At 34.7% G+C, this 11,565-nt stretch overlaps 1 protein-coding gene across 4 annotated transcripts in view; it reads right to left on the bottom strand.

The window, feature by feature from the left end:
- Window positions 1-9,984, bottom strand: part of Gabrg2 (gamma-aminobutyric acid type A receptor gamma2 subunit) — an 84,281-nt gene extending 74,297 nt beyond the window's left edge. For all 4 annotated transcript variants that reach the window (XM_005368192.2, XM_005368193.2, XM_026789797.1 and 1 more), the window contains exon 1: window positions 9,628-9,984. In XM_005368192.2, the coding sequence (XP_005368249.1) occupies window positions 9,628-9,731 (104 nt within the window). In that variant the 5' untranslated portion in view covers window positions 9,732-9,984. The remainder of the gene's footprint in view (window positions 1-9,627) is intronic.
- Between the last annotated feature and the right edge of the window lie 1,581 nt (window positions 9,985-11,565).

Genomic DNA, 11,565 nt, shown 5'->3' with positions numbered 1-11,565 from the left:
GCTGATGAGGGAGAGGGACTTGATAGGGGGAGTGTTATGGGAGGCGGTGGAGGGGAGGAGGCAGAAATCTTTAATAAATAAATAAATAATAAAAATAAAGCAGAAAAAAATAAAATTAAAAAATTTCCATTCATAATATTTTAACAGTGGTCTAGGATACTTTTTTTTACAGCAGTTTGAACACACTAAGACAACCACTTTCCTTTGACCACAACCACAATGTTAGAGTTGGTTTGTGTTATTTATAGCATAAGTTATGAATGATGGTGCATAATTTTGAGAGCTTAGAAACATATAAATCTTTGCATTTGGGTAACGGTAGAACCCTATGTTATGATTATAACCTCATGAGAGACTCTGAGCTATATCTGCCCAGCTAAACTTGTCATAGCTGTGTTTTAATCTGAGAAGAATGTATCTAATTTATACTGCTACCTTTTGGAATAATTGGAAAATGATACATTCTATAGCTGTGAAATTTGAAGTAACTTTCACTGTTATGAACTTGAAAACTCTTCTACTAATTAATAATATCATGCCATAGTTATTTTGCATCTAAAAACTTTCATCCATGGAAATTAAAGCATAGTCTCAAAAACACATAAAAGAATGCAATGACAGTATTGTCCCATTAACTTTAATTTAACACACCATGGAAATAATTAGGTATATTAAAATTCAACAACAAAAAGCAACACCATTGGATCCCCTAACATCATGTTGACCAATAAAATAAGCATCAAAGAAAATACATAGACAGTGAATTTCACTAATACTAATTTCACAAGTAGGAAAAAACCTATGTCTGCATGAATCAGAAGAAATGCTATCAAGAAAAATCATCCACCTATTCATTAAATCTTATACGAATTACTTATTAGAATAGGTTGTTATTGAGAAAACTAGTTTGGGGGCTATTTCTTCTGTGTCATGAGTGAGTTAGTAAAGAGCAAACATGGTATCGGAAAGATATTTTTGGTGCTGATGCTGTAACCTAGGTAACATGGTTTCCTACCTATGATCAGATCTATGAGGCATACAGAAATTGAAATGATAGTCATGATCACAAATTGCAAAATATCACCTTGCATTTTTATCTTTCCCAATACTCTACAACCGTTAAATAATCTATCCTGACAAAAAGAGAGTTGACTGTCAAGATAAGCAAACAAGGTTTGTCCTCAATAATAAATTCAGTAATTTTGTTTAGCAAATGAATGTCAGTAGTTTGTTACCAACTACTGGAAAATAAATGCCTGTTTAGTTTTATATGAGGGACGAGTCCCCTAAAGTGATATATATATTTCTATAATTTTTGTCCATATCTTTTTAGTCTCTGGTTGACAGAAACAACACACTTAAAATGAATAGTGCAGGCATTCTAGAAATTACAGTCTTTCCCCCAGTTTTCTTACCTCATTCTAGGTAAGAAAATGGATGAGAAATTTAGAAAACAAAGTAATTAGAAGTTAAAAAAATGCATGCTCACAAAATTTAGATTTAAACAGAGGGAGACAGAATATTGCCTTGGCATACAAACTGGCATTTAAGAAAGAATAAAGACTAGGGAAAAGACAATGACCCCGCAGTAGCAAGAGAGGTAATAGGTGCATGTGTATTTACCCAGTCACTACTCAAAGTGACTTGCCAAAGAGAAATTAAATAAGGTGACTGAGGCTCACTATGTAAGAAATGACTAACTATGAATGAGTGTGTGACCTAATATAGCTTAGTAGCTTGTACTCTGAAAGACACGTCACAGCCTAGCATGTATAGCTTAAGAGTTGTTTTGTCGTTGTTCATTTTCTCTTGGCTTGTAGCCACATTTGATGGATTTCGAAGTTTAAAAGAAAGAGAATATGGAAAGGATCAAAGTTTTTTTCTTTCCATTACCTAATTAAATTGTTATTGGGCTTGTGGAGGGCAAATAGCTTCATTAAATTGATCTTTCCAGCGATAGAAAGTAAAAAAAAATTTAAATTTTTTCATTATCAATTGTCAAATAAAGGGATAACATCTTAAATTTGTATTTCTTTGGCTACATCTGTGCACTACAAATGATTCCACCCTTGAAGCACAGCATTAATTAATTCATTAATTAACTAATTTAGTTATTTATTGTTTTTGGACAGGGAATTTGAAGATAATTGGTTATGTGGCAGTTAATTCATTAACATAACTATTAGAATCATTTTTAACAAAATAGTATTTTTAAAAAAAACTAAAAAAAGAATAAAGTAAGGTAAAAACTGTCAAGGAATTAAAAACTCTTATCTGTACTTTTATATGACACATCTCATTTTGCACTTAAAATATGAATGCCTCCATCCTTGTTGTTTTGGCTCTATTGTATTCAAACTATCTTACTTTATTATTTCTGGAGTCAACTGCAGAATACAGATGGTCATGGTATCTTTTATGACTGTATTTGTCCATTTATATCTAATTAACAAAGACTCAGAAAAGATAAATCAGTAAAAAATAATAGAAAAATACATATCCACTGTCAATTATATAACCATAAGACCTTGTTTTATATTTATATATATACATCATATTATGTTGCATATATATAATTACAAGCATTATATAATAAATATATTAATATCAATTACACCTGACTGGTTTATACAAAATAGTATAGGGAGAGGGCTCCCAACTTCCTATATAGGAAGTTGTTGAAGTAAAAGTATGTAAATAGACCACAGTGTGACTTTTATCACTGCCCTTTGTATTTTTGTGTATGTGTGTATGTTTTAAATAATTCTTTTCTAAACACTAACAGAAAAGCTTAGGACATTTCAAAAAATGTAGATCTTCAAAAATAAATATCATTAATATATAAATTTTTATACATATGAAAGATCACTTCAGAATTATACTGAAAACTGTGAAGAACAAGAAAAGGAAATAGAATCAGTTTGTTAAAACTGCAACTAGGTGTTTGCCGATGAATCTTTGATGTTTGTGAACCTCTGTGCCATACTTTCTTTAACAACACTGGAACCCCAACCTGTTTTTTGTAGAGCATCATGTAGCTCTCATCTAACACATAGCATTTGTCTAGTAAAAGCTTAATTGTTATTTGTATACCTTTCTGGTCATAACCCGTACCCACATGCATTATATTAAAACTCTATGAGAACAGATCTTTGTGGCTCTGCTACTCTGTAATTCCACACCCAGTCAACACAGTAAATCTAATTCCAAAATATACCTTTCTAAATATGAAAAATGTTTATTGATTTATACTTCTCTTCCTTTTGTTTTTGAGATAAGGTCTCTCTGCTTAGCCTAGACTGTCCTGAAATTTACTTTGTAAACCAGGCTGGCCTTGAACTCTGGGAGCTCCTCCTGCTTCTGCCTACTGGGTGCTGGTATTAAAGACATGTACCACTACATCTGACTCATCTATATCATATTTTGTGCGAAGAATATTCACCACCCATGTATTTCAAGTACATTTGCAAAAGAAATTTATAAAAGACTGAAAACTACCAAACAACACATAAGACCATCTATCACTTATTTTTCCACACCACAAATATATATTAAATATTGACATGGCATATTTAGTGTTTTTGAGACATTTTACCATAAAATTGAATGAATAAATTGCAGAGTCTACTGCCCTACTACATACACTTGTCTCTGTAGCTGAACTTTTATTCATGGTAAGGTTTCAATTACTATAAAGAATCTTTGCTTTTAAAAACATCCCTTGTTTTGCCCACTGCTATGCTATTTTATGTTCTTTTGGTTTTCTTTATGAATGGGTGGAGAGTGTAATGTCAGTGCTACGTATTTACCCTTCACATGGTACTTTATCTATGCACAGCTGAACAATGATCTTATAATAATATAGAATTATTACCATATTTATGTTCTCGTAATATAATACTACAAGGATTAATATGATTTGGAGTTAAGTTTTCTTTTTACCCTAAGCCACTAATATGTAACTTAAAAGGGGCTTTTACATTTTCTTTTAAAGGACGTTTAATATCCAGTATAGAGTACACATGAGAAAAGAACAACCCCCCATCCCCCAGGGAAGCAAAATGAAGAGGCCACTTGCAATTCACAACAACCTGTGTGGTTTCTAACACTAAGAATTATATTATACTTATCCAGTGTTTTATGTATGCTAGGAATACAACAACAGGAATCTCGGTCTTTCCTGAAGCTGATATTCAAGAATTCCTAGGTCCGTTAATCAACTTGGTTCTCAGTTATGACAGTTCTTTGACGAAAAAAAGTGTTATCCTCATCATCTAACAAGTCTATCGAGGGTATAAGAACACTAATATAAGGATTACAGTAAAAACTAAAAACTATAATTAATACTTAGAAACAGAAACTTCTTTTTTTTTACTCCAGAAATAAAAGCATCATTGCCTTGATATTAGGAGGTCCCATAGCACAGCCAATTAAGTAAGCTCTAGCATGATACAGGTAATTAACAGTGTCATCCTTTAGTATATACATATTTGAAAATTTAAGTTTCCTTACACTGATAAAGCCATGTTATTTCTGCTTCAATATTCAGTATTATTAACTCAATTTCATCTTTTGCTTTTCTAAGAATTTTGTAAAATAATTAATGAAAACTACTGAGCTAAAAACTACTGAAAATTTTCCTGTGAGTTTTCTTGACAGATAGTAAAGACTTTTAAACACTGATGGCATTCCATAGTAGGTCCTGCATAGTCAAAGAATTGCATATTGAACTATTTCTTTCTTACACATACATAATAATATGGGAAATTTATTTCCCAAATACAATTCTAATTTTGAATTAAGCCATTGCATTTAGTATGTTCTTAAATGTAGAAAGCCATTGAATAGCAAGATGTGTCTAAGTATGTCTGTCCAGAGAGTACAATGTGATAGCTTTTAATGGTAAGTACTAAGATCTCAAGAAATCTTCAGAAAGAAATAGATTAAATATTTTAATTTACCCGATAAACATTTGGAGCTAAGATATCTTTTCTAGAATCTGTTATACCTGATATAGTATAGTTGAGCTTTATTGAAATGGCATGTGTTTGTGATTTTTCAAAAACAATTTTACCAAATTGATTACAGAACACTGATTAAAAGTTCTAATTAAACAGTCTGGAAGTTCAACCAGAATGGGTGTCAAGACACCCAGATATTCTGTGATTTGTGGTTGTTGTTGTTGCTTGTTTCAGGTCGATGTCAAGAGAAGGAATCATCTGATTGAGGATGTGGCTCAATTACATTGAGTGCTTAGCACATCCATGTTCTGGAAACAACCCTCAGCAGGATGCATGCTGTGCAGAATTAGAGGAAAGTAAGGCATCTTCTAAATCAACCATAAATATATGTACTTTCAAATCAACTTTGACCTGTGTGTAGATACAGTGAACTATACATTTTCATGCCAATTATATCTAATCTTCACTGTGGTATGGTGATACTCTCTTTATCACCCAGGCTTGACAGATTAGGAAACAGAATCATAGACAGATTAGGTGGTTGGTTTAAAGAAAACAGATAATCAGAATTAACAATATGAGTTTTTTTGTGGATACATATGGCAAAATATCTGTGCTTAATGCTAAGTATACATGTATCACGTACAAAGTACGTGCTTAAGCAGGTGTGCACATATACCATGACTGGTTTTATTTTAAATCAGTCACTAATTATCTCTGGTATTTTGGTTTTAACTTACTTATCCTCTGTTCTTGTAAGTATGGCAGTTTGTCAAGATCACTTGTGAGTTATTTAAATTGTGATTAAAATTTTAAATATCCATGTTCAACAAACTGAGATGCTATAATCAAAAAGGAATCATGGGCCTGGTAGGACAATATGAACAAAAGGAATGATGTCATTGCAGTCAATCTTGACTTCCTTCCTACTTGACTAGAACTTATAAAATTTCTAAACAAGTTTTTACCATTAACTTAAATTTTGGTGAATTATTTTAAACTATATATATAATGAATCTAAAATACAAGAAAGGTATATATGGATTCCATTAAATGAAAGTTGAATTTTTATCCTGGTGCAGAGCACAGTCTATAATTCAACCTGTAGCTCAGCGTGAACAACCCAAAGTGAAACAAAACAGAAAACAGTTTCAAAATCCCAGCCTGCTATCCAGGTATTTGGTGTGCAGTGTGGTGGGGAAAGGATTCTTGGAAATTCTGAGTAATACTTACAGCCTCTGTTTTTACCCTTTCACGTAGGTGCTCAAAGAAGACTAACTAGGATCCTATGTCAGAACCAAAGCAATTGTGTGTGCTTATGAAAAACAAAGGTAGTTTTCTTGAAAAAAATAAGGGAAAGCACTTGTAAAGATGTAGAGTAACAAGCTTGCTGATGAAGATTAACTTTGTAAACAAGTTGGTTATATTAAAAAATTAGAGTATTTCTTTTATGTTTATGCTGATGGTCTGCAAAAGTGAAACTCAGTATAAAACGTAATTACGGCATTAAAAAATTCAAAACTCTTAATATTTTATCTGAAACATACTTTATCCAGTAAAGAACACAAAATAAGTATAAGCATTAAAATGACACATAGTAAATATGTATGTACCTATTTGTATGTGACAAAACCTAATTGAAAAGAACCCGTAAGTTTGACATAGAGCAAGAGAGGAATATGGGATATTTAATCATGTTATAATCTCTAAAATAAATAAAGTAAAACTATTAAAACTTTTATTTAAATGAAAAATTGAAATTGTCAAAAATTCAATCTACTATGTTTCTGCTCAACTAATTTTTAAAAAATAACTGTCAGTCTAAATATAGTATAAGATAATTTTTGCCACTCAAAATAAAATGTCCCTCTTTGTATACCAATTTCCTACTATTCCCAATAATTTCTGCTATATTTTAAAGTTTACTAATTTTTAAAACTTTGTGGCAGGATGAATTTATATGAAAATAATTTACAAAATTTTTAAATTTGTTTTAAAACATACTTGTCAACATATGATCTTGTGGTATATAGAACTGGTGCATATACCAACATAGACATTTATGTAGGTTATATGTCAAAATTTTTCAAAAAATTTACACATGGGATAAATAGTAACATCCTTTATAGTTTTAATTTTTGATTTATGGGCATACTTGATTAATATACAACTAGGTAACTAATGGATAAAAAATTGATTTTATATGCCAAGATGAATAAAAATTGTAGGAAACACATTATTTATGAATATTAACTAGGGCAATAAATAAACTTTTCTAAATAGACAGACAACAGGCCTATTTTTCTTAAGGAACTCTGAGAACTTGTTAAAATTAACATTCTTAGACTTCACGCAGACCTCATGACTCAAAATCATCCAGTGTGTGGTTGAGGAATTTCCATTTTCGTCAGTTCCCAAGTGATTCTCACAAGTTGTAAACAAGATACAAGGCAGTGCAGCAAATTTCAAGTTTATGAAATTCTCACTCGAAGGAGAGGTATAAGCTTTCAACATACTTGCTCTGATGATTTGATTTATGATTTATTTTGCTTTTATGTGGGGATGACCAACTGAGTTTGGTCCTTTAATAGGAAGAAAAGCTCATTTGAAGTGTTATAGATTAGAAAGTGTCTGTTAAAGTTTCTTCTCCTACAATGTTCATCCCCTTTCACTTACTGTTATTGTTTATGACATAGAATCTGAGGATTCCATTCGTTTTTATAAGAAACTCTTTGTATCCCACACTTTTGCAACAGCTTTGGAGAGCAAATCTTCTACTTTCTCCATCCATACTCAGGTATTTAGATAGATCATCTAAAGGACTGCATCACATGAAACTCTGACCACATTCACTGCACGAAACTGCAGTGGCTACTTGCTTTATCATTACTCCGAGGATACAAAAATATATCTATCAGAGAATTTTTATAACACATAAATCTTAAATGCTATCATGCCATAAGAAATAAAATAGAATAATTTGGAGGCAAAATACATAAGAATATACTCAGGCAGTTATTACAAATTGTTTACTAAAATGAATGGAAATAAGAAGGAAAGATGCATTCCCCCATGTCTGATCTAGATTTTATTCCACAGGTTTCATGGTTTGTAGAAGTACAAGAAGAAATGCCCTATTTATGAGCACTCTGATTCCCAAAACAAAGTTTACAAACTTACACAAAATATGTAACAGGAAAGTGTGTGATGGTTTTGAATAGAAAAAAAAAATATTTTAATGGTTCTACTATATTCTGTGACATATAATACTGTTTCCGATAAATGTTGCTTTCCTCTTCTGAGACTCTTTTTTCAATTTGTGTGTTTTAATGAAACGGTCTATCTAAACTCAATGTTTATTGTAGTTAAACACTTAGTTTATCTCTATTACAACAGCTACATTAACTTCCAAGGAAACTTTGGTATAGTGTCTTGATATCTTCCACAGATTTGTGTCTTTATTGGAGTTTGGAGATGACACAGCCATAGAAATATTTCTTACAATACTTGATTTTAAAATGGAAATACAGAAGAGCATACTATGAAAGCGTGGACTTCTAGCCTGCTGTAGGTTCTTATTGGAAACTATAATGTGGTGAGAGCTATATCCATGAATAGGAGCAGAGGCACCATGCCTGGTGGTGGTGGTGGTGGGATTCTACTCTCATAGGCTTAGTTCAAAAGAAGTTCTAAATAATCTAGATGAAACCCATTTCAGGGAGCACTCATGCTCAGGAATTTTATGGATCCTCCTCCCCCTTTATTTGTGCAGGAAGACTGTGAAGCACTCAAGCATGCTTCACGATTTTGGCATTGCATTCACTTGGTTGAGCATGTTTTCAAGACTGCAGCCAGGCCAGCTCTGTTCCAGATAAATTACCTAAACATTCATTGAACTATATTCACTACCTTACGTTCAGTGGCCCCTGTACCATCTGATGGTGGGAGCAGCAATAACTCGTGCAAGGTCCCCAGACTCCTGTGCTGTGCCTTGGCCCACTGGCCTTCTGACTATGTGGATGTCCTTTGAAGATTTAGAGATACTGATACTGTATGTGGTTTGGCAAGCCTCTACATCGGGCCCTAAGCTGGACCGCTGTCCTTGGTGCTGAATCGTGTTTGCCCATCTGGAAATCAGCTGCCGGGTCAACGGGGCTGGATAGAAAACCTGGCTGACTGAATACTCAGGTGCAGGACCAAAGAAGATTGTAGTGTAGAATAGAAAACGTGCTGCCCCCGCCCCCAATACTCCTTCACACAGACCACGCTAGTGTTCTCCAGGACCCCATTTATAATTTTCTCCTCCAGACCCCCACCCAAATGCCTTCAATATGGCCTCAAATGCTGGCGTGTGCGAGCACAGCCCACTTCATATCAGATTGCAGCAAATTCAAATGCTATTCCCAGAACACAGAGTCTATGAGGTGAGCTATAGCGCTCAGAAACACGACACAAACACATAAAACCTAGTTCATTAACAGATAAACCAATATGTCCTTCCTCTCTCATCCGTCTCTCTCCCACCCCATATATTCACTCTTCCCTAAATTATAAACCTAAATGCCAAAAGAGTGTCTCAAATCTGGGTGGTCTCCCTGCTTCCACAACCCTATCTCTCCCCCACATCTCTCTAGAGCCAAACAACATTGAAAACGGCCCATCTTACCCCGGGTAGAGCGATAGCAGGAGCAGAATCCACAGCGTCATTTTCTGTGAAAATACAGGAGAGTAGACTGTGCTTCCAATGCTCCATGTATTTGGCGAACTCATCGCTTTTTTTTTTCCTCTCGCCTCTGGGTTGCAGAAGAATCCCTCCCCTTTGTATTATTATTATGCTGATGATTTGATGCTGGCTCCCCCCACCTGCCTCTAGTAGGTCCCGTCACTCAGGAAATGTATTGCTACCAGCTTCAAAAATTAATATTCAGGGGGCAGAAATAAAGATCAGTACAAACGCTCGCAGATACCATCAAAGCGTCAGCCCGGGCAGCAGCTTCCAAGTCTGAGAGGATAATATAATTGAGGCGGGGGGGGGGGGGGGGGGATGGTACAGGCAGAGATGCACACGGAGGCAAATGAGAGAAACAGAAAGGCGCTCACTTTCATGCCCTGTGCGCTCCCATGAACTCCCAGGGGTTTGTCCTTTTAGATTTGTTTATGTATTTGCTCTCTGTTCTTTTCTTTCTTTTTAAATGGGGCTGTGCTCTGTTTGTGTGGTTCTGCTGTGTTTCTGTTTAAAAGAAACAGAAAGGGGAATCACTAGAGGCTCTGCGTGATTAACTCCTGCAGACTAACTGTGAGGTCAAAGTGGAAGAGATAAAAGGCTGCAGCAGGCATTAACACATGCATGATTTCCTGCCAGCACTTTTTAACCCTTTCCTGTACCAACATACTAGAATTTCCATTCATGGGAGTAAAAAAAAAGAAAGAAAGAGATGCTTCAGTATGCCTAGAAACAGAATCACTAGAGAGGGTTTGTTTTGGCCAGATTTGAGAACAATTCTTATCTAAAAATCATGTGATCTTAAACATGAGTGCATTGCTGGGGGAAGGATAACAGGCTTTGAGAAAAGATTAGCTGTGCCTAGTGAACTATCCTTCTGCAGAGAAAGACTTGGTAAACTTAAATTGAATGAAAGCAGAAAACACTGATAGGGTAAAGCATGGGGAAAGTCCTGCACTCCTCAGGACCTTACTCCTCCCTTTCTGTTATTCATGTGTTGGAATGCTGACCAACACAGCTGCGTGGAGGCAGCTGCATAAGCAAGGATCACAAAATAGGGCCCTGATTTGCTTATGCCTGTGTGTACTTGTGGGCAAAAACAGTGGGCGATGTAACAATGCCGAGACACTTCCATTTCTTCTGTGTGCCCTGACTTTGATTTCCTTAATTTTAGTTTTAGGTGTTTTGGAAGCAATCTTGTATTAACTAGTGTTTCTTTCTTGATCAAATGAGCCCTGAGGACATTGGAACTCTCTTATTCCAACCTAGTTAACCAACCACACAGAAAATCTCTACTTTCATATCCTAGGGAAGAAAGGGGTGTGGTGAAGTGCTTCCCACTTCCTGTAGGGTCAGCATCGGATATGCAAGATGTTCACTAAAAAATACAGGTAAGATAATTGCTGTACCTCTTCATTGAAAAGTGCCAGTGCACCATCCCTAAACCAAAAACTATTGTGATAAAGATCATCCTATACTAATGGAAATTTAGCAAGAAGTTCCAGGACTGGGACTTGAACACAGGATGATAGGATGCCGCTTCCATTATTGCTCTCAAAATTACACATTAGAAAAGCAGGAAAAATTAGTGATGACTTCTGTCAATGGTGTAAGTCCAGGAGATGCCTTCTGGCAGAGACATCAAGGAAACCTGCATGATGCTAGCCTTAAGCATAATTATTTCATGGTATGTGAACAAAATCCAATTAAAATAATAACAGTATTCATATGAGGTCTGGAGGCAGAAAGATTGGACGCTTATTTAAAAAAAAAGGAATTCCCACACTAGCCCAGAACTGAGAAATAGACTGATGTTTATCAAAAGGGTAAAACTTACAAAGTCAGGATTCTCTGCTTGAACGATGGATGAAGATCAGATCC

The sequence above is a fragment of the Microtus ochrogaster genome, unplaced genomic scaffold (assembly GCF_000317375.1).
Source record: "Microtus ochrogaster isolate Prairie Vole_2 unplaced genomic scaffold, MicOch1.0 UNK30, whole genome shotgun sequence".
Lineage (NCBI taxonomy): Eukaryota > Metazoa > Chordata > Mammalia > Rodentia > Cricetidae > Microtus > Microtus ochrogaster.
This window is presented reverse-complemented; position numbering and strand designations above follow the sequence as displayed.